Here is a 27,847-nt window from a genome sequence, read left to right as displayed (position 1 = left end):
ACATTGAGAGACAAAAATGTTATTGTAAATATGTTTCATACTGTTCAAATTTAACTAAATCTATTGTTCGTGTACACCGCTGGTGTTTTTTCTTCATTTTAAATAGTTATTCTGGAAAAACGGAAAGGGCAAAAGCACTCTGTTACAGGACATTCTATCAAGCAAAAAAAATTCCAGATGGGCATTTCGAGGGTTAGGTGTTAAAGGGTTAATGTAGACTAGGGTGTAAATGGGACATCTGTGTTGATAAGATAAGAGTCTACTTTATCAGTAAATACACTTATACAGTATCTGCAGGCAGTGTCAGAATGAAAGTGGGTAGAAAGCAAATTTATTAACGTACACTTCATAAACAGTTAATTTAGTCAAAACATCACAACAGAAACAAGTCTGAGGCAACACTGCAATAAGGCTCTGTGTCCCACAACACGACAGTGGACAACAGAATTGGCTGCGACGCTCCGAAAACTTGCAAAAGAACAACGCTGAGTAACGCAACGTTCGGCTCTGAATGCATTTTCTACCACAAAGAATCACACTTTTGTCTCCGCGGGCCACGTCCAGTTCGTCCTTCACAGCCGTGACATTTAACGCGGCGTGTGTTCGATAGTGTTTGGGTCAAGCGGAGGAACTCTGGCTTTGACCTTTCTCGGGGGACAGAGAAGCTTGTGTGGGTCTATATGAACAAATCTATGAAATTCAAACACGTTGACTCAACTAAAAAGAGAGTACAGAGCGAGACGGAGAGTGAAAAGGACAGAGGGAGAGCGAGAGAGAGAAGGAGAAGTGGGTAAAATGTCAGCGGGTAGTTTTGGACGTCCACTTGAATAATTCTCTGTGGAGACAAAAGCGTCGTTGTGGTTTTAATACATGAATGCGGAAGTCCTGCAACATCACAGTGTCGTGAAGTCATTTGCCACTGGGTAGACCCTAATGTTATAAGGTTTAACAAGGGGGTGGAATGGCGGGAAACGGATTAAGCCTATATGTGTGTGTGTGTGTGTGAGTGTGAATGACATTTTTTGATGAGGAATAAATTAATAATAGCAATGACAGATATTTGTAACGGCCAATATCTACGAACAAGCATGAGTCACTGACAATATGCTGGAAATGAAGCTAATGATGTCACGGCATGTTCTTGAATTAACCCCCAGTCGCTCTCTCACACACACACAGATAGTCTGGTTTCTATGACGTCCATGACACTGACTTGCAGTATATTTGAAGTAAACAACTTCAAATGTTATAATTTCCATTATTCAAGGCAGAAAAGTCCACATATCAACAGATTTAGGTCCTCACAAAATGAGTAAAGTCTAGGTTTTGACTCCAGGTCCTGACAAAATCAGTGTTTATGCCAGAAAAGTCCTAAAGAGGAAAACAAATACAAGAACAAACACACGATAACATCATGTTCACTTCTTTTTTGTAACATGCTGGGTTTTTTTCCATAAGTTTTATCTTTTCTCTGTTCTCCTTCCATCCACCCCCACCTCACTGACTTTCAACTCCCAGAGAGAGAGTCTTCTGTGGGGGTGCTAGGGAGCAGAGAGGCCCCTCTGTCTGCGGTCATTGCTCTCATTAAAACAGTCAAGCTGTGTTCAGACTGGGACTTAAGGGCAAAATGGACAAAGAATATGCAAGTGTGTGTGTGTGTGTGTTTCTCTATAATTCACTGTGTTATTAAAGCTGCTGTTCGCCTACTTTTATTATGTCTCAGTTGCATAAAATATAAATCTAGCAGCGTTTTAATCTCCCTCTCATATTCCAACACCACTCACCCTTTCCTCTTATATTTCTCTTCCTTTTCATCTGTACTTCCAGGCTTCTTTGTCCTACTGTTCTCCTTCTTTTCATCTTTTATTGTTTACTGGTGTTTTGTTTTTATATTTTTCTGCCTCAGCAAACTAAAGATGGCAGTGATATGAAACTTCTCAGACAGACGCACGCGTACACACACACACACACACACACACACACACACACACACACACACACACACACACTTGGCTAATCACTGGTCTCTGTTGTGAAGTTTGTGAGCAATCAGGCAACTCACAAAAACACACTGTAATTTAATTTGCACATAAATGTTCACAACACACACACACAGTCAACATGCTGTGAACACACACACACACACACACACCACACACACACGCACGCACACACACACATACACACACTGTTCTGTGTTGCTCTCTGGGCGGCTGCAGCTTTTTCATTCTTTTGTCTCAAGTTATTTGCACAGCACGAACATTTGGTAGTTAGAATTTAACAAGTGTGTGTGTGTGTGTGTGTACTTGTATTTGTTACCTCTTTAGGAAACTTTCTGGCATAAACACTGATCTTGCCAGGACCAGTAGTTCTCATGGAGAACAAAACCTGATCTCAATGAGGCGGAACCTAATTTCTGGTTACGTTTAGGGCTCAGATTTGAATTGTGGTTGGGTTAAGTTTAAACACAAACCTTTGTGTGTGTGTGTGCTGAATTAACTAGAGTATCACTCTCTCTCTCCTGTTATTGTAAAGCTCTCTTGGCCCACTTTCTTCCACTCACCCTTCTATTGTTCTCACTAGATAGCCATGGAGTCGTCATCACCATCATCATCATCTTCCGGGGCCCAGCGCCTTAGTCTGAGGAACGTCAGCGCTGGACGAGAGGCCTTAGCAGCAGGAGGAGGTATCATAGAGGAAGAGGAGGAGGAAGACGGCATCGGGGCCACGGTAGCTCTGATCTTACTGTTTGTTCCCAGTTGACGACTCTGGTTTTGGGGCTAAATGGAGACACACATGCCCATCCCATTTCAAGAGAATTATATAAGTATATAAGTAAGTTTTTGAGTTTGTTTAATGCTACCAATAATGTCATTGAACATCAAGTTACTAAGGAGCATCAAAACTGTAGTGCGTCACATTTTGACATAAACAAAATGTCCATTACATTCATGAGTTCACACAATGTTCATTCATCAACTCCACGTGATTCTCTGTTTCTTAGTTGTGTTTAGATCCTGCATCGCATGGTGGTAGTGATACATTTCATATCAAAACAGACGAAGGTAATGGCAACGTTGTGTTAGTAAAGCAAGAAGACTGCAAACAGTATGACCTGCAAAAAAAAAAGTAAAAGTGCACCATTTCCTGCACAGTGCTTCAACACGCCATGAGACACGATACGATATTTAAGGCAAATCTGTACATGAAGTTAAAATGTACACAAAGAGAGAGAACGGAACACAACGTGCCATCCTTCAGCACAGAAGAACATTTTCTCTCTGTCGTGAACTATTTGCATGTTATCAGTCTTATCACCGTCACTGTGCCAACAGCAACATACTCACGGTCACAATAGGTTTCAGTAAATGTGGAGGAAAGGACACTGACGGATGAGATCTTTCACAGTAAGACGCCCAAAAGCACGCTCACTCAAACAAAATGATCAAACCAATGTTGCTTTACACTATGAAGAGAAGCAAATGCTGAATTTTGTGTGATAATAGCCACAGCACCGGTGTGTCGGATGAAGTTAGCCGCGGTGTGAACAATTTACCTATCGCAACACCTCAACTGCAAGATTTTGATATGTAGTGAAGTACACGGCTGAAAAAGAAAATGACATTTGCATCTCAGTCCGAATCCAGCCCTCAACAGGTTGGTGACGTTGGTTTCCTTTGGTCCATGTTTGTTTGTCAAATAATTATACTTCATTGTTTGTATACCTAAAGATTATCGGCTAAAATATCTCATTCATCAAGTTTTTATGTGTGATTTACGTGTTCCCTTGATATTTTTTTTTACTGTGGCTGTATTACTATCCTCTGCCGTGTTTTTCCACCACTGCTAGTCATGTTCTGACAGCTCATGGGGAGGAGGACATGTGTGATTATCTTGACTCATCCCAGAGGTCACATAAAGATAACAGGTGATAAAAGACAAGTGTTAAAAGACTCTTTGAAGTGGGATGATCTCAAACCGCCCATCAGCTGTCTCTCTGCTTGTCTGCTTCACCTGAGTTACACCACAGGAGTTTCCTGCAAAGCTTCCCTGAATCATATAAAGTCAACATGTATTCATTATTTATCGCAAACTATCAACTACATGTTGCAGGAGCAATGTCAGACATGATGATATATAAATAAACCTGGTAAACAGAGGAGCATGAAATTAGTGACACTGGTTTTATGATCATGTTGCTATGTCACTTCATGACCTTCACACTGTTGTAAAAAGCTGTGTGGTTTTACCTGCCGGGGCTGTCTGCTGCCTGTGGTTTTTGCCCCCTCTGGTGGTTGAGACTGGTCTCTGAGCACAGCTGCTGGCTGGAGCCTGGATGAAGGAGGTGATAACCATGACATTGATGATGGTGAGGGGGGTAGGAGGAGAATGATGATGGTGATGTTGTGGTGTGCTGACCTGTATGGGTATCGTGGCTGTGAGATTAGGCCCCTGCTCTTGAGGTGCTGGTAGAGGTTGTTGGTCAGAGACAGGGGGTTGAAGACAAACTCCTCGTCCAGCTGAGTTAGACAACACTGACGGAGACAGAAAAAAAAGCACATGGTCATCAATCAGACCAGGACGTCCAAATGTTGAGTTTGCTGTTGTGCCATGGAGCGAGTGCCTGACAAGTGATAAGTAATAAGATAAGATATTTCTTTATTTGCGGTGTTACAGCAGCCAAAAACTTTCTGTCATTTTTTTATTGTTGTTGATGGGATTACTCTGCCTCAGTTTGGTCTTACTTTTATGCTGCGGCTCTGTCAGGCAATACTATCAGACGTGACTGAGTGAGCATTTGTGTGTATACAACGGCAGAAAAGGGGGGGGATGTTTATCATGACACTTTGTTCAAGCACTTGTCTGCCGTGATGGCTGGAGAGTAACACAGCACAATGTCCAACACCGACAGTTTTGTCATCATAAAGTAATAGTTGTGGATCAGAAAATGCTGATGAAGTCAAAATAAATATATATCGCTCACATTTGTCCAGACACTTAACTGATATCGCTGGACTAACTTGTTCAGTGTGTATTTGCCTTTGGTTATAGCTCCCCATGACCCTCAACAAAGCATAAGCACAATCTAAATCTATATCTGCTTTCTGAATGCGTTCATAACTAAAAACCTGACACTTCACCTGTACGGTCTGCATGGCGTCAGGTACAGGGTCCTGAGGTGAGACGGGCATTGAGCAGGGCAGCAGCAGCTCTCTGGACACCACAGGCTTCAGGAGGAGTGAGAGAGACGTGGATGACTGGAGGACATAGTGAGAGTACACACCTGTGTTGTACAAGTACAAACATACAAGTATTTTGTACGAGTATTTTACTCAGTATACATTGGAATCTCCTTCTGTGCAAACATACCTGAACCTCCAGCTGGCTCCACCTGCAGCAGCAGGAACAAGTCACGACCCTGAAAACACAGGAGCAGTGATGTGATCTGGACTCGTTTTAGGGATAGTTTCTAAAGCACTGAGAGGAAACGTGTCCACACACCCTGAGTGTGTGACAGAGAGCATGGAATAAATTGTTGTTGGTCTCCATTTCTTCCCAGTCCAGCTGCCAACAGGTGGTGGGGCGGATCACTAATGGCAGGCCATACAGCACACTCTCACACAATCCATCTGCACGCAGAAGCCTGCAATACACAAATGCATGCACACACACATACTGTATGTACAGACAGTTATCAGCGTAAGCTTTACCTGCAAGCTGTAAAAATGTCAAAGACACAACTTCCTGATTCTTGTGTGACTGACCCTCAGGCCTTAATGTATAAAGCACTCATTTCTAACCCAGCAGTTTGGTTTCTAATTATGTCGAATCTCCGCAAAGATCTTTCTAGAAAGTAGAGAGGAAATGAAAAACCTAAATGCAGCAAACAGGATATGGTTTTGCTCAACACATATGGTAACTGGTATTCACCCAAAATCATATATTATAATGATGATACTGGTGCACATATAGACATGCTCTTGTGAGACTATATGTCAAGGAGTTTTAACATTACTCTCCATAATTCTAAGGTGTTTATGTGAAAATTCTGCCGTGGCGCTTTTAAGGGGCATTTTGTCTGCTCAACATCACATGACGACTTCAGCAGAACAAAGCAGCCTCTGATGTGATGGCAGAGTTTCATCTAAGAATTGCAGAATGGCACCATTCATACACTAGTGTCTGTTTCAAACTACACTTCACACATGATCAGTCTCCCTCTGACAGTCTAAAGTACAAGGAGGGATGGATGTGAATGGAAAACGTGTGCAAAACAATAGTTATGAAGACATTACAGTTTTAGTTGAAATTTGAACACATGCAGAGGGCGTGAAAAGTACAAATCTGCATTTTCATGTATGCTTTTTTTTTGTGTTATTCACAAAAAAAAACCCTTCTCAGCATCTTCATCAACTAGTAATTGTGGCAGTAAGCCTTACTTGATTACTTTCAGTCTCTGTGGTGGCTGGTTCTGATTGGCCGAGGCCTTAGTGACAGGCAGGAAGTCCCGGACACTCTCAGTCTTCACTCCCAGGTTGGGCGTGAGAGGGATAAGTGCAGGGCTGATCAGACGCTCCTGCATATCACACTTCACACACACTGCACGGGAAACGTAGTTAGTTGTGTTGTTAGTGCTGAATGTGCAGTATAATTGGTGCATTAATAAAGCAGGTCAGACTGTTTTTTTGTGCCTTTTTGTGTGTTTGCATGTTCTCCTGACGTGTGAGTGGCTTTTGTCTAAGTATTCCTTCATTCCGAAGTAGAGACATTGTCCCTGCCTGTGTGAGGCTGGTGACCTGTCCACATGGATTGGCTCCAGCTCTTCCCGTCACAGCCCTCTGACATTAAGTCGTATAGACAACAGATTACAGAATCATAAATTCTTTAGTATGCCCTTCTAGGCTTTAGCAGCACTTTTGTTATTCTCGTGATATGTGAAAACAGCGCTGGTATATTGTCATATTACAACTGTGGATGAGTAAATTGTATGCTCTCATTGCACGAGTCTCAAAACATTCATAGATGTGAACGTGGGTTGTAGTGGATAACCTGGATTGGGGCTGTCTGTTGGGCTTGGCAGCAGCAGGTGCAGGTGCTCTCTGTCCCCTCCCTGCTCCTGAAGCCACGCCTTCAACATTGTCTCCAGGGCAAACACGCTGTTCTCCATTCGCAGCAGCTCAACCTCCGTCCCCAACATCAGACTCTCTGCAGACAGACACACAAAGACATCAATATTTAAATATAGGTAGCGTTAGAAAGAAGAGGAGGTCCAAGTAATACATTTATTACTCTGACATTTTTGTGCTTAAAACCATGAATATAGAATTTATCCTTTAATTCGTTAGCTTAAAGCTTTTATATGTCAGGGAAAAAAACCTAAAATAAAATGACCTTTCATTAAATTTGCTCTCTGGCCACTAGATGGAAGCAACATCTAATAAATTGTCCTCAACAGCAGGACTTGAATGTGAATGTGTTGACACTTGAGTTTTTGGATCATAAACACTTCTTAAAGTTGTCTGGATGACAGGGTCTGACACTGATTTCCTGAAGAAAATAAGCAGGACTATATTTTGGCAACAGCAGCCAACTACGCTTCTGCTGTGGTTTATTTTAGTAAATGAATGTAAATCTCCGCCTGTTTTCTTTTATTGTCTCTGCCAGTGCTTAATCCCAGAGGACAGGATGAACTGTGCCTGCTCTCCTCTCTTCTTCTACTGATTTACACTTCATCACAAACTGAAAATGACCCAGTGGACCTGCTCTATCCTCTTCTTCTTCTTCTCTCCCTCTGGTCTAGTCTTCCAGTGTCCATTTATTACATGTGGACTGCACACTGACCTTAAGAACTCCCCTTATCTCCTATTCCCTCTGGCTGGTGTTTAATAGTTAATGACCCATCATGAGAAAACTAATGAGACTAAAAGCAGAGGAGAGGAGAGGAGCAGGAGGCACCGCAGGAAGTGAGAGAGGACACAGATGGAGGAGAGGCGGACAGAAACCGCGATATTTCGAAGACAGCACAGAGGAGATGGATGGAGAGTTGGCAAAGTATTGAAACACTCTAAGTCAGACACTTTAAATTCTTAGAATTTAGTGATTCTGTCAGAGGGAGATACTGAAGTAAAGCTATTTTTTGATTCTGGGCAAAAGTTCTCATCTAGAAATATGCATAGTTCATCTGAGGAGAAAGCGTTATGATTGCCTCATTTTTGCTGCTGGATGTTTGTGGTGTGACGCTGCTGGGTGACTGCAAGAAGGATGAACGCTGAGAACATTTAGTAATGACACTTTAGCTTAACAACGTCCTCAATAATGGATCCAAAAATGTCAATTCTGACACATCACACCGCTGCATTTCATAGTTCTCACAGAGCTATGGAATAAAGAACAGGTGCACAGTCTCATGCTTGTGGTTGGCTCAATGCTGTGGTCCTGAGGATGTACAACATGATTGCAAGGAAATACTAGAAACATGAAAGGAAGGAAGAGGAGAGAAAAGCCTGCATTAATTCACATCATCCCAAAAAGAATGAGAAAGAAAGAGAGAAAAAAATGACTATTTTTTTTTCCATGACTATTTCCATCAAGAGAAGAAAAGAGACAACTCCCTGATATGGACAAAGATGGAGGAAAAAGGCTCTGGCAAATCGATAGCTTTTTTCTTCAATAATGCCTGTCTGGGGAATAGGAATAGTGAGAGCCAGAGACAGAGGGAGAGTGTATGTGTGTGAGAGAGAGGGGGAATCATGGAAACTGGTTAGTAGAGAAAAGAGGAGAAGAAAGCATAAATTATAGAAAGAGAAAGAGAGTGGAGGAGGGTTGGAGGCAGGATGAGATAGGAAAAGGAGATGGATGGGAGTAAAGGATGGTGGACCACACTGTCAGAGAGGCTTGTACTGAGACCACATTTTGTGTGTGTGTGAGAAAGAGCAGTTAACCCTGACATGAACTGAAGTAATGATGCTGTCTCCTTCCAGAAAGCTTATCTGTGTTCAGGAGGGATTTGTTTACTGTGTTAAATCCTCCTGCCTCCTCCTGCTCAGTCTTTGCTGAGTTCATTAAGTTTGTGTTTACTGTAGGTATGTGAGATTTAACCACCACCCCCCGCCTATCAATTATGCTTTATCATTGCTCCCTCCCAACTTTATTTCTTCATGCTCTGATTCCTTTCTTTCTGCTCTGTGAATCTGTTAAATTAGGAGCCCGGTCTGTAACTCTGCCCACTCGTCTAAAAGTCTGGCTGTGCACCTGCATCTTATTGGCAGTGACATGTCCTTCCCATAGGTGGATATGTCGGAAGATAAAGTGTGACACATGCTGAGGTAAGGATACACGGTCGAATGACAATAACACATGCTGATGGTGACAATGGAGTCAAAGATGAAGATTACAGGTCAAATATCTCAATGAATAGATACAAGAGCGACCGCTTGACTAGTGTCAGCTATTTCAGATGTTAAAAAAAAGATAGATTTTACTGCAGCCTCACAGTATGACAGTGTGGATTTTAACTGCATGACTATGTAGTTGCTGTTGCTGAATCATCACATCCTTGGAAACACACACACTGATGTAAAGAATAGCTGTTTAATGTCTGTTTACTTTTGCAAACCTCCTAGCTCCAGTTTAATGATCTAAAACCTTTTTCCCATCCGAAGATTCACTTACATTTCCAAACCTTTTTCCCATCCGAAGATTCACTTACATTTCCAGATGTTAATGCACACACATCAACATACACACACACACACACACACACACACACACACACACACACACACACACACACACACACACACACACACACACACACACACACACAGGTTTGCACAGCTAGTCTTCTTAGCCCTAAACTTAACGTTCCTCAGAGATGAGGTTCTGTCTCTTTAGGACCAGGTTTTGGTCTCCATGAGGATCAAACAAGGCCCTGCATGGTCAGTATTTCTGCCAGATAGTTCCTATATACATGCAGTGTGCATGCACACACACACACACACACACACACACACACACACACACACACACAAATAACTGTGAAACTACTTGATTAGATGAAAAATGTAATGACTTCACTTCAGCTCTGATTTCCCTGGAGACACATCTTTTCTTTTTGTTAAATGAATGATATAATCTTTCACCAAAGGCTGAGTTGGTTAACACCTTTGACACAGGAATAGAGCTGCTACTTTTAGATTAATAATTTGCATTCAAATGAATTTTGTATTTTAGTTTCCAAACTTAAAAAATGTAACAACTTCTTTTTTCTTTTTCTTTTTTAATACAGTGAGAGCTGCGATCCTCCTGTGGAAGATAAAGCGGTAGAAAATGGATGGATGGAACTAAGAGGAAAACTAACTTTATTGTCTCTCTGTGGATCTGCTTGTTTCTGTCTCTGTGACCAGATAGAAATCATCTTTGCAAAAAGGTATTACCTAACAGATACAAACATCTAGATTTCTGTAACTCTATACTGTTGAGGTCCTCTTATTGACCGTCTCTGCTCTAGTTCTCCCTCTGGGCCACAACTGTCTGTGTCCCACCCTGGCCCACGCCCAGTAATGGTTCCTCTAATTCTGTGCATTAGGAAGAGTGCATCATCCTCATGACCATCGACCAAAGTATCATTAGCTTGGGTGGGGAAGCCAGGGACTCTGCGACCTAATGCACTTCTAAAAGAGGAAGCAGAGCAACAGCACTGAAACCCTATTTTCATTCAGATACAGCTCAGCTTTAACCAGACTCACATAATGAATGCTGTGCACAGTAATGGTGGGAATCCTCATGAAAGCCTCTGACAATTAGTCTAATTCCAGAACAATCAAGCTAATGTAGGAGTAGTTTCACACCATGAATACTTAAGACCGCTCTCCTGTTTTAAATCATTTTCTTGGGTTATAAGTACTCAATCTGAGATTGAGCCCTTTAAAATCTGTATGAATGTATTTCTAAGAACCAGATTTTTCTTTTAAAAATGTGCGGGTTCATTTATTTTACTATATCGTGTCTGTCAGATACACAAATAGAGACATTAGACACGTAACTGAGCTCTCTAAGTTACGTGAATACAATGGATACTTGGATTATGATGATGATTATAAAGATAGTTCCACTTTATTACAACTTGGATCACATTTTATTGGTTGGGACATTTTTGATAGTACAGTATTGAGTCTTTGCATATAGTTAGCATATAACAGGGGTGTCAAACTCAAATGACACGGGGGCAATGAGCCTTTAGGCTGGACAAGAGGGGGCCGGACTCACTGTTCAGTAGCAAGAACTTGAAATTAAAACACAATATTCCATCACGATATCACAGTTAAGATATTCTTGGTGATATTTGATAGAATTTCAAAGTAAAAGTGCTTGTTTTGCTATGGAATGATCTTTACTTCACAATAAAAACATATATAGGATGCAAAATAAATGTATAATGTCAAAATTGACAATAAAAGAAGGTGAGGTCGTGGGCCATGTTTTTATTATAACTTGACATCAAGTGGGGGGCTAAAATAAATGAATACATAATCTATTAATCTTCAGGCAAAGTAATGCAGCTGATGTAGAACGAACAGAAATAACGCGACTTGGCACCAATCTGTCATTTTCGTATGGCGATGAGGGAAATAGTGTAGTGACAACCTAAAGCAGCCTCCTGACACAAACTTCACAGGGTGCACTTATATAAACGAAGTAAACACAGTCTGTGGAATTTCCCACTCTCATATTGAGCGACACCGATAACACTCACTGTCCTTGTCAGTCAGTGTGTCTGTGTGTGCATTAATGATGAATAGAGCATTGATGTAGTTTCAGACTGGGACAAATAGGACATTGATCATCTGGTCTGAAACACAGGACCCCGACACACTAGCGACTGTGTGACCTAATTGCCTTACAGCCTCTTCTGTTAAAGCCGTGTGGTCATGGAGGCTATTAAAGCAGATGGACACTTAAAAAAAGGACAAAAGGACAAGGGAGGCGAGGAGGGGCAGCAACCACACAGTTATCTGTCTGTAATTGCTGGGGATGATAAAGAGTCAAATAGGTAAGAGGAGGCCATAAAAAGAGGAGGTCAAGAACATTTCATTCTATAATTGTGCAGAGTCAGAGATGGTACATAAAAAATTAATTGAATAACAACTGGGCGCAGCTGTGCTGGTTGGCATACTAGCTATTTTTAGTGTTTTGGGAAAATGAGCCTTCTCACTTAAGTCTGAAAAATATGAGTGTATGGCAACACCTCTCAACTTGGATCTAATAAACTTGGCGGGTTTGAATTAATTGAACGAATTACAGGTCTAATTTATACGGTAAGTTAGTAGATTAAACTTAATTTCTGGAAAAACTGACAGTCCTAATAGGTCTATACAGTATAGTTAGTAAGAAAGTAAAATGTGTTGCCAATATCGCCCAACTTTTGTGGGACAGCTCTGCGACACAACATTAACAGTGCAGAAAGTGGCAGCAGCACCTCAACAGCATGGATGATGAAAGGATTGATAGAAAAAAATATTCTTTTCTCTGCGCCTTAGTGAAGTCTGTGCTGTCAGAGGATAGGCTTCACTGGTCAACCACCCACAATTCAGGTACAATTCCCAGCCTTCCATGCTGACTTCTTTGCAGAGGGAGGTGATGAAAGCAGAGGAGGGATATGAATGAGCTCAATAGTGGCAGACCGAGGCAGGTAGTCAAAGAAGGAGAGAGCAAAACAATACTCACTGGGAGTTTAATAGCTGTGAATCCCTCCAAGGAGTACCCACCCACTCTTTGCTTACCACCTGTTGTTCTCTGCAGCCTGAAAAGACTTCAAATAAAGAAAAAAAAAACTTTCAACTACAGGTTACACCTAACTATGAAGTTTAATCAGGTTGCAATGAAGAACTAACTTTCCATAAACAGTTAAGTGGAGCTCTGGTTGTAGCTTGACTGCTGTTCAGTTGGACTAATCCACTTGTCCCAGTATATAAGCACTATGGAATTTAAGTCATTTATTAACTGAAGTGTGTCCACCTCCCCTATAGTAGGTGCCAATATGCTCCCCTTCAGTGTGATAGTACCAGGCAAATTCCAGTTTAGCTTACGGCTAGAGTGTGGGACTGACAATTTTCATGTCCTGGTGTGATGAGTGATGTTATAGTCTCTATCTGTATGATCACCTGCTGCTCTGCTGACATAAAACACAGATGTGTGAAGAGCTCGACCTTGGCAAGGTCTGTGTCTGTGGGCAACGTGCTACACGACTGCCTGACTTTCATGTAATCCTCCATATTTATTAACAAATAAACCAACAAGAAATAAATACAATTCAAGGGAAACTCTACCCCAATGTGTGTGTGAGTGAGAGAGAGCTCTAAAGTCGCTGTCGTTGGATTGGGTGTGCACTCGTGTCAGCAAGTCTGGGTGGGGTTTCCTCACACTCACTTTCACTAACCGCACACTAAACTGAACAAGCTGAGTGTGATGGAAAATAAACCCGCTGAAAGAGACAGAAGGAGATAGTGAGAGGCAGAGGGCGACCCTGGGTTAAATGGCTGCAGGTGTGCGGTATAAATAAATGTTTTTTATTGACTTTAAGCAAATATTGTTATTTTATTCCAACCCAAATAGTAAACTTTAGTAAAAAACTTGTGGATAGAGACTTAGATCCAATACAAAACTACTGTCAAAAAAACTGCAGTTTGTGCTCTGAAATACTGCAACATTTTAGTGAAGTCATACAATAAATACCCCCAGTGTTCACCCAAAAGGGCACAACACAGGCTCCTGTTTGAGTCAGTCATAATCACCATTCAAACCCATTTAACAATAGTGTGAAGAGACTATAATAGTGAAAACAAAGGCTTATTGGAAACTACAGACAGTGTTTAACCCTCTAATGTCAGTGTTAAGCCACAACTAGCAGCAAGCTAACTCTGGTGCAATTATATGTAATTGTGCACTGACTGTCCTTGCACAAATAAACCCAAAAAAGGAAACTGCCAGTCTGGCTTTGTCCAAAACTCACAAAATCAACCTACAAGCACCTCTAAAACTCATGAATACATGATTGCTTTACTACATAACAGCTACAGTACAATTGCCCATTGTCAAGGGGAAATGTGCTGCACTATTTTCTATCAATTTTCATGAAATCTTTTTCTCGCTAACAAAAACCAGTGTGTATAAATTTCTTTTGAAGGCTGAGCAGTTCAAGGCTTTAACTGCATTTGACATTAGGTAGCATGGGGACACTATTCCACACTGTTTATTCATTTGTGAGCATTTACTCTGTCAAACAATCTTTGGAAAAAGCTACAAGGTCTTTGCATTTAGAATAAGTATGAGACGTGATGGAAGTTTCACATTATTTTTGTAACACACGTGAAGTTAGGCTCAGTCAGAGTCTTCAGGATGGACTTGTCCTACCCTTTCATATTTCTGGGCTGTTGGCCAGTGTATTATAATCCGCGGCACACAATTTCAGAGTCATTATTCTCATGGTTCAAAAATTGGCTATTGATATGTATACTAATCCAAGTGCAGCTGTGTGTGGGGTGTCACATCAGTTTAAGTGTTCTGAAGGAGGCAAATAGGCAGAGTGAGAAAAATTAAACAAAAAAGAGCATTACATATTCCGACGGTGGCAGACACCGATGAAAAGGAATGCAGTGCACACTGCAGGCAGATACGATTACACAATTACAGAACACCCACAATTTTGGCAACGTGAACTATAGATATTCAGCTGTGACCTGCTGCAGAGTCTGAAGCCTGACAACAGGCTCTCTTCGGTGTGCCAATGTATTGTTTACTGTTTATGCATTGTCATCTATACGACCTAAACATACTAATTTAACATAATATTTAATTCCAGGATTAAAGTGTGTGTGTTAAACAATATAAACATTTGAAAGCGATCCAGTGTGCAGTTTCCCCAGAATGCTGTGAAAGTACATCTTAATGAATGGAGTTTAGTTTTAAAAGCAGACCTACTTTATGAAAGTAGTGGATAAGGCCGAGGAGTCGAATAAATGTAGCGTAACACATCATAAATCTAAGGTTATACAAAAGAGATGCGGTGAGAGCGAGATAAAAGCAGAAAGGAAATTGGATACTTTACTGGAAGAGAGAAGAGAGACAGAGAAAGAAATCCAGAAACAAAAACATACAGGAGTTTCTTTTCATTCTTCTCCTTTCTGTTCTTCTTAGAGGACAGAAAACGAGAAAGAAAATGAGTAATTAAGGAAGTGCAGAAAGAAGTCCTCTCATCTCTTTGCTACACTTTGATGAGGTTCATCTGTGAAGTTGAGTATGATTAAAAGAAGATTGAAATGTATGTGGGGACTCTGTCTCTCTCACACAGACACACACAGAGGAGAAACGGTACACACAGGTGAGTCAGTAGTTTGCAGAGTATACTCAGACACATAAACACGCAAGTTCTTCATGAGAATTGTTCATAGGTAACGAAAATAACAAAAAACAAATAAAACCAAGTATGGAATACTTTATTGTTTTTAACTAGTAGGGTTGCTTTAAGGAGTTTAATTGTGATACATTGTCATATATAATATTGTGCAACATCCTCAGCCTGTGATATTATTCCCTCCGCGACCTTTTGACATCCTTTATAAAATTGTAATAGCTTTATGTTCTGGGGCGGCATTCCTTTTCACTTATATATTAAGATTTGTAATTTTACATTAAAATCTAATTCAGCTGTAGTAGATTGATGGTAAAATCATAAAAAGAGGAAATAGCGGAGATGCGCTTTTCACACAATTTATGAATCTTCCTTCATAAATAAGGGATTTAAATCTCTGTCAAAGATGCACTATAGCTGTATAAAGATGTGGTTCAGTCGGCTGCCTTCAGCATGTTTCTTCACTGACTGTAAGAACCGCAAACCTCTTAAAGGAGCAAAGAAGAAGGAGAGGAAATAATATTTACCTCCCGGCTCTGGGCTAAACGAGTGAAGCAGTGAAGGAGGTTATTGGTGTGAGACAGACAGGTGGGGATGGAGGAATAATACACCACCTCCGTAAAACTGCACAGAGACCATCACTTGAAAACTGGATTCAGGAGCAAAAATGTGTGGAAGAAATGGCTGCTTTGACCCATTGAGATTATTATTATGCAACAACTCTAACAAAGAAAAAAAAACTTTCAAAACATTCAATCATATTAAGGTAAATCGTGCAAGACCCACAGGGGATGTAGCTCAGTGGTAGAGCGCGTGCTTCGCATGTATGAGGTCCTGGGTTCAATCCCCAGCATCTCCATTTGTTATAACTTTACAATGGAGCAAACTATACACAGTTCTAATTCATAGAGCTAAGAAGATTATTGATAGTGCTTTTGGGATTACACACTGTGAAGCCTCTTCCAGCTCACTGTCATACAGTTTGGGTTTAAGCCGGCTCAGAGAGATGACAAGACCCAGGTGTTTACAGGAGACAGTGAGACACCATTAATCGTCCAGTGTTGCAGCTGCAGCTGCAGTGTGTGTCTGTATATCGTCATAGCTATATTTCATAGGCATCCTGACCACTGACACTGACGTTGCAGAAATAACAAAGAAAGATGCTTATATTTAAACTCCGTCTATGCCCAGGATGGAAAAGGACACGTAGGTTACCAGGATTTTAAAGAATGATTTGAAAATGAGATATGAATCGGATTTCAAATAGGAAATTCAGACAGGAAGCAGATTACTTAGCTAATCTTTGTGCAGCAGATTGCACAGGCGCACGCAGACCATAACTTCAATATGGACACAGAGATTGATGCTTTGCCTCTTTGCTTTGTGAATTCTCATCGCACACAGGCACACAGCAACAGCAGATGGAGAGACTCGGACAGAAGGACAAAGTCATATTTCTCTAGTCTAGAGGGATGGAAGCATTAAACTGTTAAGACTGGCGGGAGCTTCCTTTGGCCCAGAGAAATCATGACGGATCCAATTCATCCAACAAAATGTCTGCTGCTTACGTTCAGTTGGCAGCTCCCCATTGTCAGACTCTTAGATTTTTCTATGTCACAGAGTTTAGGTCCTTCAGCAACCGACACCAAACTCACTAGCCGTTGATAACAAAGTTGGGTAACTGCTCAGATCTTTCTTTGAAGAGTGTTATTATGTTTTTCTCCAAGGAAAATGTAATTGTCTATTAACTTACTCCCTGAAATGAAACAACCAGAATGTGCGATAATAAGTCTGTGTATATAAAGAGAAGTGGAGTAATGGAAATAAAAACAAACGTAATGCTGTGGAGGGGCTATTTGTGAGAGGGATGAAGTGTGTAAAGTGTTTTTATTTAACTACATTTGTAGAGGGGGTGGCTCAGTGTGAGAGTGCATGCTTTGCATACATGGACAATGGCTCAATCCCCACCATCTCTAAATGATACCAGCCTCTCAAGTGTCCTGGTAAAATATCCCTGTTTGACCTTTATGAAAATAAACTCCAGTGTGTCTTTATCCTAGGTCTTCAGCCCCCTCCCGCCTGTGACCACGTGCTCCTTCACTAAATGCAGGGCCACTGAACTCAGTTTCCCATGATCCTCCACTTTTCCCAACATGTGTGAGTCCACCTGGACCCAACCCCCAAAAGCTATTGGCCACCATGTGCCCATGTGACCAGACCAGTAACTCCTCAGCTTCACCCTTCACTGCAGCAGGAGCTAATGATCTCCATGTGCTCCCACTTGAGCCTAGCTAAAAGGAGAAGGAACTTTAAGCAACAGAAACTGCACAGAGCCAGGGTATCTACAGCTAACTGGAGCAAAGCAGCATGACAGATCACATCTTCCTCTCCTGCATGGTAATGATTTGATTCGACGTATTCACTTCACCTTATTGTCATGTCTCATATATCTTCTATATAAGCAGCAACAACCAACACACGCAGCAGCTATGCGGACAAACTGTCACCTTTGCTTTGGTTTGGGTTCTTTAAATTTGATGAATATTTACATTTTGAATCAGTTATTTTGTTTTGCCTGCATGTTTCCCACACACATGAGGCACTGAGTGGAAGTGAAGTCAGTGTGGGAATGAAAATGGCTTCTTTGGTTAGTGCCAGCAATACTGTCAGCTTCAGGTGATGTCACCCACTCTCCTTGTCCTTAATCAGGCAGAGGACATCTGATACTGATACCCTTATCGAAATATGTCCACTACTGTTTGGTCCTCTTTGTTTTTGTTATCCACCCTTGTCAATATCTTTTTGTATTCATCTGTATCTCTTTCCCTCTGCTTCTGTTCCTTATGTCCCTCCCTTCTCTGACTCTACCCTTTCATCCTTCTGCCTTCATGTTGAAACACTTAATTTCCTCTGAATCAAGCTTTGACTCAGTTTCATCACAGAGAATAATGAAAGTAAGGCTCTTCTGCACTAGGGTGTAGGAGGCACATCTTGGCACGATGCCCATTGTAAAGTAAGGAACCATTTTTTAGATTTTGTGTTTTGTCTACAAAAGATATGCTTTGTCTGGCTTTTATGACCTATGTTGGTCATAAGGAAAATGAAAGAAGGAAAGAAAATCATACTGAGAATAGAGTTTTTTTCATCAAAAGTGATGATTGTCTCATCAATCAAATAATATAAATAAATATTTGTTTAAGGAATTACTGCTTCTAGTGTAGGACTGACTCTGTGTTAGTCAACAACCCTGTGAGAGTAACCAAAATCACTGGAGTCATAATCATCTTTCTCTGTCTCATTCTGCTCCTCACCCTCTGTGTTCTTCCTCTTGCTCTGTGACCTTTCTGGATCTTCTCCCTGGTGCTCAGTGGTACAATTACAGACCATAACCCTAACCATCACAACTGCTTAACCTCAAACTGTATCCTCACTTTGACCTAAACCTAGTTCTCTGCCACTATAATCAAGCCTTAACTTTTAACAATCTCTTTGCACAAGTGTAGACTAACCAAAATATCCACACAATGCATGTCTTGAGTGTGCTGCTCAGTTTGACACAGCCTTCCCTGACTATAAAATGTGCAATGTGAAAACAGTTATGACTTTTGCATTTTCTCAGTTTTGTAGAGAACAAAAAAAATGGATACTCCGCCCAATTCCTATGATATACTGCACTCCATGGACTCAGTGAGTGAGACACACACATGTCTAAAATAAATAGTCTGGTGTTAAGTAAGATGTATTTGCCTCTCTCTCTCACACAGAACATTCCCACCCACTATCTTAAACACACGGATGACATTAAGATTCCACAACGCGCCCAGATTCCGGAGTATTCCCAGAGTCAACACTGCTTCCTAAATTTTATGTATGAGGGTTGATGAATCAGTTACACATTTCTTTTTTTACAACCAAAGCTACCTTCAATACTGAAGGAACAAAGTGTATTATAGGTCGTTCATTCAAGAGGAGAATTCATACTGACCAGACAGTTAAACTCCTTTTCTTTTGATTGAAGCCTGCTTCAGCTTTCATCCAAATGAACTCTGAGGTCACTGTAGTTCTTGGATGCAGTTCTGACCCCGTTCTCTTTTCTGTCTCACAGGCTCTCGTCCAAAATCATGAGATTTACTGTTAGAAAAGTCACAGACTAATTGTCAAAGAGTGCATTCATGACTCTGGTTTTAATACAAAAAAAAGGTCAGTGGGCCTATTTTAGGCCTGATTGTTCTTTTGCCAGCTCTTTTTAAATGAGCATTTACACAGGCAAATAAGTAAAGAATAATTTAAATTATTATATCTAAATTGTTCAGTTACTGATGTTATATTTACAAGGGAAAACATCCATAATTGCTGTAAAGCTTACATGATAGAGCGCAAAACTGTATGGATCTGTAGCATCATTCTTGTTTTCTCCACTTCCGACAGAACTTTTAATGAAACGGTTTTATGCGGGATATTTTTAGTGGTTTGTGTGAGTGTTAAAGTGATCAAGCACTCATGCTGTAAACACTTTTGCAAACATGAGTTCCAAACATTCCAAACATGTCTTTGCTTTAATGGCATTGCTTCTCTGTTGGTCACTGGAAATGCAACTCTGTTCGATCGACTAATATAGTAAATATGTGGCTACTGCTGCCGAGACACATGAATGAGTCATCTACATTTATATACACACACACAAATTACTCAAGTAGAAGATTATGATGTGGGAAACAGGGATACAGGTTGGATTACACAACTGACACGATTGTGTCAGGTGATTTCAGACTCACACAAATGTTAGTATCATTCTTTCCAACACTTCTGAGAAAACGAGTTGCAGCCATTTTCTCCACTGATGCAGTAACTACTCATCCGTGTGAAATAACACATTCCATTGGTGCATAAACACCCCCCTCTCTTGAACTTTTTCCTCCTCTGTGTGTTGCTTTCTCACTTCCCATTTCTCCCTATTTCATTTCCATCCAGTCGTCACATCACTCTCTACTTACTCCGACGACACCGCTCACCACTTGACTTCATATAATTACAAAGAATTGTATGTCATTATGAAGTTCCTGTGAGGATTGGCAGACATGACATATGTCTCCAGTGTTGACAGTAGATATGTGGCAAACGGTAGCAGAAATACAGTGCAATGAATGGGTCAAAGCTGCACGGCTCAACAGAAGCTGATTTAGAAAACATGGAGGATGAGTATGTGGAAAAGAAGTGGGAAATATTTTTGTGTCTGCATACGCTGTCATGTATGCACAGTATGTCTACTACCTTCAGCCTCAGTGTATGTGGTTTCAGGTGATGGAGTGTCCTGTCCCCAGTCTCCTACGCTGTTGATCTGTACGACCAGGAGTCGCTTGAGTGACACCAGGTCGGCATCTTTGAGCCCCATCTCCAGCTGGCGGACAATCCCAGGCCCTGGCTGGCTGGTCACCACAGTAATCTGGGAATAAGGTAAATGAAAATGTTTCTATACACAAGACACAAAACAGACCCCAGATAAATCCAATTAGTGGAGTAACCCAGGGAAACCTTGATTGCTTTGTTACGCTAGTGAAAAGTGATTGATCTAGGAATTTCCTGAAGCAGCACCTCTGGAAATACTGAATATTAAAATTCGGCCAGTCGCTGCTCTTCAGCCTCCATTCATCGCCACACTATTTTGAAGAAAAACCAACATGAACAACTGCACTAAACAACATCTATCACTTTTAATTGTGTTAATATTGGGCCTCAATGCTGTTCCTGCCCACATCTTTTCCCAATAAGCCAATGTTTGAGTTGTTCCAGCTGGTGATGAAAAGTTATAATAGATGTTGTCATATCTGCAAAAGTACAGGCCACGGAATCACCACAACAAAGCATACTTCTGGTCTGACTGTTATGTTGCTGCGTTTAGATCCATGGCATGCACTAAATTAAACCAACTAAATTAAATACACAGTGTCAGATTTGCAGTCCTGGGCCAGAAAATAGTGGTGTACTCATAAGGTGCAGTGACACCACTCTGCACTAACTCACTTCATGAGGAAATGCACCTCAGCAAACAGTTGAAGACTGCATCTTTTTTAACATGCAAATGGACTATATGCAAGAGTGGTACATTAATTAAGTCATTAAATTATCATAATGTTTCTTCAGAGATTAAGGAAACACATTGAATTGCAATACTGGCTTCACTAATCATAGTAATGCAGCTAGTCTATTCACAGTTTTAATAGCACAGCTTTCAGCATACTCAACCAGTGATCTGCACAGCTATGCACCGGGAATGCCAACCTGTTACCAAACCTAAAAAGCTTCACTACTATGTGAAATGAGGATTTACACTGGGGATGCTATAGAATACACACTGCTGAAAATGGAAAGGTTGTTGAAGGCTGCTGCTGTTGTGGAAAATTTTCTCCCAGAAAGGGAAACAAAACATCGATTTTCAGCCAGGGTGAGCTAATGCGCTCTCTCTCGCTCCCCATTTAATGATATTTTTCAATTCTAATGTTTTTTAAATTACTGTCGCCTTCTCATCTTTTCTCATGATAATTCTCTGCAGTTGTTTGCTGACATGCAGAAAGTAACCAAAAGCAATGCTAATAAAACTTAGACAGACAGTGGGACAGTTATGTATGTGCAGGTGCTTGAATTCCGTGTAACCCTGGGTATAAATGCAGCTCATTATTTCTGTCTTCAATCAACAAATGCTCTATGTTTTGAATTGGGATTACAGTAACAGTTTTAAAGGCTTAACATTTGGGCCCCCTAAATCTAAGCACTTAATCCATGAGTCTAAGTGAATATTTGTGCCAAACTGAAAGGATTCTCTTGAGACATTCTTGAGATAATACACCATCAAATCTTGCAATCACTGTAGTATTCTCAAAAATGGCGACAGAGAGACAGACAACCCAAAAACCCCTTCTTTACCTGTCTTCTTGCTATATTAACTGTAATTATATCTCTATCTGAGCTGTAATTACCCAACAAGTCATGACACAAATGAGCTGTAAAACATTTCTTTACCAATTTACCATTGCTAATGAAGGGTTTTGTGCAGCGCATCTATGCAAAATACTTAAAATAAGCACTGCTTATAGCTGAGGAAGGACAAGGAAGGACAGAGATTCAATTAGTTATGGTAGAAAACAGATAACACAAGTACTGAACCACATGTAATTATTGATAGGCTCTGCTCTCTGCTTCCTGCTGTTTAGCCAAAAGTGGAAAAATGTTAAACTACTGCTGTTTTCCAGAAAAAATGTGTTGCCGAGGGCTGACCCTCATCATCAAGGCATGCACACGCACACACAATGTGTATATGAATGAAAAGCAACACACGCGCACACACAGTGCCATGTCTCTGTTTTGTGTCTCTGTAGCTCTATTGAGGCTATTCATATCTGCTGCTGTCGAAAACAGTGGGTCTTGGTATAATCATCTGCCCAGAGCTTCTAATAAAGCTGGCTGGATTTGACAGATCCTTGTCAACAAACCAGCGCCTTATATCCAGAGGACATGTTGATCAAATTCAACAAAAAGGCCAGGGAGTGTCTCATTTCTCAGCTGTCCAATTTTCAAATTTAACATGAGCTGCTTTCAGTAATGTCAGCTAATAGTCCTCTTTATTGTCATTTCCTGAAACAAAATTGTCCTTGTGCCCCATGATTTCAGCCTGAAACTGGAGTATTTGCCTACATGTGGCTCTGTATTAAAAAACAAGCTGATGCAATTAACTGGGAACTATGATCTTCAATTTATAATCAAACAATATACATTAGTAGACTGTGCCAAAACAGGTGCGACATAAAAAGGAATACAATTGAAATAAAACAACTTGCCACTTCCTAATGACAGCTGATTGGATGTTTTATCAAAAATTATCCAGCAAGTATTGAAGCTTTTCTGGTGTCAGTTCTACAACTATATCGAGACAGAAGGCTTGGCAGCAGATGAGTAGAGCTCATTTCCTGCATTTGAAATGTACATGAGCTGGTTTTAATTGGACATTCTGATCATTGTGAAGAGTTGTCACACACGTGAATGAACTGTTAAAGCTATTGAAAACATGCTAATGTGATTCGTAATTCAATGTGTTGCTTTTAGCTGCTGGATAAAGTGAATTGCACATGAAGAGAGCTATTGAACAGGAATTAATGGAGCCTGCCTATATCGTATGAAAAGAGATATTATCAATTGAAGCTAGTCTGCGGCTGATGAGGTGCTTCGTCATAATGAAAATAAAAAGATGGAAATGAAATATTTACAGGACATTGACTCATGATCAACTTTTGCCTTAGATGTTGTAATCATGCAAGGCCATGTTCAGGCAGATGCAATTTTTGTCTCTGCTGTTTCTGACTGTAGCTCAGTGGTTTATATAGTATATTGTAGTTCAATCCCCAGTGTCTCCACATTGTATGACAAACTGCTGCTATTGTATGTAGATGCTTTATGACATTTTTGTATCTGCTAAGTCACTCATGTATCTCCTCTCTATTTGTGTGCAACGATTTTGATTAAGATCATGCTTTTTTGTGACTGTAGTGCACATCTCAACTTCTGTTGATGCTCACCTCCACAGATAAGTTGTTGTTGGTCTGGTTTCCAGTACTGATGTGTCTGATGTACTGTTTAAACTGCTGCAGACTGTCTAGCACTGCCTGTCGCAGCAGCTCGCCTCCTCTGGCTGCTCCTTTGATACAGCCTTCTCCTGGAATAGACCTCAGCTCTTCAACACAGGAATGTAGCCTGGCCAAGTTGCCACGAACCTGCTAAAAAGAGGGACAAGAAGAGAAGAGGGAATAAATGTGAGAGATAAGGGTGGGTGACAGAAACACCAAAGGGAGGAAGATACAAGAGAAAGCAATAAAAGGAAAGTGACAAAATGTTTTCCATTGCTTTAAAATGTACTTTATCTTTAGCTGTCTGTCTCACCACAAATGGCAATACGCATTCCTGCTGCCTGCTGACAGCATACAGGCTGAGGAGTGGAATCCTACTGGGTCCATCCAGATTACAGGCAAGGGACAAGAAGTTATCTAGAGCATCACAGAGCACAGTGCAAGTGTCTGACCACCATGGTGGCAGTGCCTCCACAATCAGGACCCTGGCTGGTTGCCTCCGGAATGAGGAGGACCAGAAGACAAAGCTGCCAGAGTTGGGCGAAGCAGCTGGTCTCTTTCTGTTGTCCATGCTGTCCTGAAAACAGATATACAATAACTGTAACACTCTGAAAAAAAAGTGGGGAATGAGATACTGAAAACATCTAAATCAGTTTGAGAAAGTTAAGTAAACTAGTCAAATATTCTCATTATTTGAGACATCAATTTGTTGCCAAAAATGACTTCAAATAGTTTGCTTTGTCTGGTGATTAAGGTCGGCTTTTTTTTTCTTTTTTTTACATTATTGGGGAAAAAAGACGTCTACCAAACCCTTCACCTTTCAAAATGTGTACTTATTTTCCCTTTTACAGCTTGAAACGTGTCATCAGATGGAAAAGTCATCAGTGTAGCTGTCAAAAGCACTTTTACTCGGAGGAACACAGAGGATGTGGCCAGAGGGATGGCGAAGGTAAAACCCCACACTCTTCACTGAGTCAGTCACTCCATTTTACACCCTGTCATTATTAATCTGCCTCTTTTTGTCTGGTCACCAGCATCATAATTAGGGAGAGGGGAAACTCCATATTAAACATAACTGCCCACCTACTGTGACACACATCAGTACTACTAGTTATTTCCACACCTAAATGAGCAAGAACAGACATGCGGTGGAGTGGCTCAGTGGTTAAGACCGGTACCCTGTGTGCAAAAGACTTCATGGTCGCAGGTTCAACTCCACCTTTAAGTCTATGTAACCACAGAGTATGACAAATCTACTGAGACAGGAAACACAGCAACATACCATGATGCAGGTTTTGGGGGCTTTTGTTCCACTAAAGCTGACACAAATAATAGATGCAGACCAGTGTACTAGGAAATCCCTCAAATGTCAAAAAGGACAGTTTAACAATAATTGATTGGGGCAACATTGCAAAAAAATGCTGCTTAGATTTACTTACATCTGATTTTATATATAATTTTATAAAATATACAGCCTGAAGAGGTCACATTAGCCTCGTGATAATGGAAATCTCATACCTAAACATAACTATGTATTTTTGTGCATGTATATTTTCCCTGGTCCCAACTTACTTTCCAACAGGAAAGTGTTTTCAAACAGTTTGGATGGAACTTGAGTAGAACTAGAATAAACCCAAGTGAAAGGCTTTAATCAGCCAGTGTCTAAGGTCTGAGTTCTGAAACCTAAGGGCTTTATATAAGTTTATAAGTCTGCTCCCATATTTGAAAGACAAATTTAGTTAAATGCAAATGGTATGTTTCAGCTTGCTGTCATCATAATGCCAGGAGGCCTGCGTCACGTCACTTGTCAGGGATTAAACGCACACAATACTGCCACACACTTATAGACAGACACTTTCACAATATCAACATAATGGTCTGCTGATGTCTACAATTTACACAATAATCCAGTTTCATAGAAAACACCTGAAAGCCTGGGTTGCTCCAGTTAAAAGGCCATTGAAAAATCAAAACTTTAAAGACTCCATCCATGATCCACTCTTCTGAAACCCTGCTCTCTTTGGATCTTCGCAGACAAGGGCTATTTTACCTAACAACCAATATGAATGACATTGTGTGTTTGCCATCTGATCTTATGCCCTTATAATCTGTCTTTGGTTCTGTTCATTTTCAATCCTCAGATCACACACCTTTCACATCCACTCCTTTGTTCTGACTCCATCTCTTACACCACCATCCATTTAAACATGTAAACATTTAGTAATACTGAGTAACAAATGTGATGCCACTCTATTGGTTTGGTATACAGTCAATTTTTACAAATTTGGGAATTGTTTCCATTTATACAAGAGCACACACTCTTGTGTATGCCGGATCAATTTCCTGCAACTTGTGAGATGAGAGTTTCTATGATTAAGGTTGATGAAAATTTTGTTCCACAAGTTACTGAACTGATAATGTATTGTGTGTGTGTGTGTGTGTGTGTGCATGAACCAAATCTATTAACATTAAATGAAATACTACACATGTTTAAAACATAGCAGTGAACATAATTACAGGGGAATGGGTGTCAAAATTCAGAATTAGTACACATGAAGTGGCAAGAAAAAGGGTTAAAATGTCCAACTGTTTTTGCTTGTTTTGTGTTATTTTCATTTTGTAGCTGACTTTTGCTAGCTAAAAATGACACTTAGCCAAAATAGCTACCTGTTACCTTCGCTGAAGTTCCTCTTCTTTAGTTGGCCTCCCCTGGAACAATGATGGAAAAGTACTAAATACTTTTACTATTTTTGAAAGCATTAGAGAGATATAAAAAAATGATTCACAGGTGGTCGCTAAGAGTTAAGGTAATCTGTAAATCAAGAGGAGTTGCTCAGCTTCCTTTTGCTGCTGCTCTGTTAGCTGTGTACCACCAGGACAAAACAACAGATTATACTGTCATAGATTGTCTATCAGAAAGATGATTCACAGAGTACTTTTACGAATGCAGATATTTAGAGTCAAAGCGAAGTAAGTAGTGCAAGTTCAGTTTAGTTTATTGTTTATTTAACAGGGACAACGGACAAATTGTTCTAGAGTTAGCTAATAGCTCATTTGCATCTGGGCGTCACATAAATGACAGCCAGTAGAGGGTACATGTTTGTACCCCCATGCACACCACTGTGTCTGTGTGCACGGGGCTCACATGAACTTTCACATCTGCTTATGAGAGATAAGATGAGGTGTGTGTGTATTCTAGGCATGGAAATATAACTTCTGCCAACTCTCTGAACATTGCAAAACCATTTCCAGATCAATTTGCGCAAGGTCCTGATTTAGTGACATGCGTGTGTGTTGTCTCTATCTCTCTCACTTCTTTTACAGTTTAAAATACACGTGTAAAAAAAAAAAAAAAAATGAAATGCACAAATGCTCTCTAATTCGGTTGCAATAAGCACACATACTTCTAGGTCAACAGGAGCTTTGCCACAGTGCACTAATCCCCAATGCCCCTTTAATTTATTCAGGGGGGATTTGGTGAAAACTTTGCCCAGAAGTTTCTGCACACTAGTTGCTTTTTCAGTCATGTGAGGCTCTTAAACCTTTTGGGATTTTGAGTCGAGTTACACACTGTGTGATTGGGGGATAAGTTGGTTGCTGCCTTTAGACGTTTCAGATTAATGCTCTTGTGTTAAATGTTTCAGTTGGAAGATGTGAACAGTGGCATGAAATTAAGAAATGTCCTTCATACTTCGTGACACTTTTAGTTGAAGTTGCATGAAAGTAGAATATTGAATAATCAAATTGTTTTTTTGTGAAACACACTCATCCTTTTTGTTATGGTTCTGCATTGAGTCAAGCCAATGAGTAGTATTGCACCTGT

At 40.5% G+C, this 27,847-nt stretch overlaps 1 protein-coding gene and 1 non-coding gene across 2 annotated transcripts; one reads left to right on the top strand and one right to left on the bottom strand.

The window, feature by feature from the left end:
* Window positions 1-303: 303 nt before the first annotated feature.
* LOC122765772 (meiosis 1 associated protein) lies at window positions 304-24,595 on the bottom strand. Its single transcript, XM_044020183.1, has 12 exons — window positions 24,338-24,595; window positions 23,977-24,174; window positions 20,681-20,852; window positions 7,051-7,206; window positions 6,441-6,600; window positions 5,503-5,644; window positions 5,371-5,419; window positions 5,142-5,284; window positions 4,420-4,535; window positions 4,251-4,332; window positions 2,564-2,780; window positions 304-835 (listed from the first exon to the last, which is right to left on the bottom strand). The coding sequence occupies exons 1-11, from the start codon at window positions 24,593-24,595 to the stop codon at window positions 2,580-2,582; spliced, it is 1,677 nt and encodes a 558-aa protein (XP_043876118.1). The 3' UTR covers window positions 304-835; window positions 2,564-2,579.
* Window positions 16,197-16,268, top strand: trnaa-cgc. Its single transcript has one exon. It is a non-coding gene; the product is annotated as a tRNA-Ala (tRNA).
* Window positions 24,596-27,847: the final 3,252 nt, after the last annotated feature.

This window comes from Solea senegalensis, linkage group LG3 (genome assembly GCF_019176455.1).
Source record: "Solea senegalensis isolate Sse05_10M linkage group LG3, IFAPA_SoseM_1, whole genome shotgun sequence".
NCBI classification, from domain to species: domain Eukaryota; kingdom Metazoa; phylum Chordata; class Actinopteri; order Pleuronectiformes; family Soleidae; genus Solea; species Solea senegalensis.
This window is presented reverse-complemented; position numbering and strand designations above follow the sequence as displayed.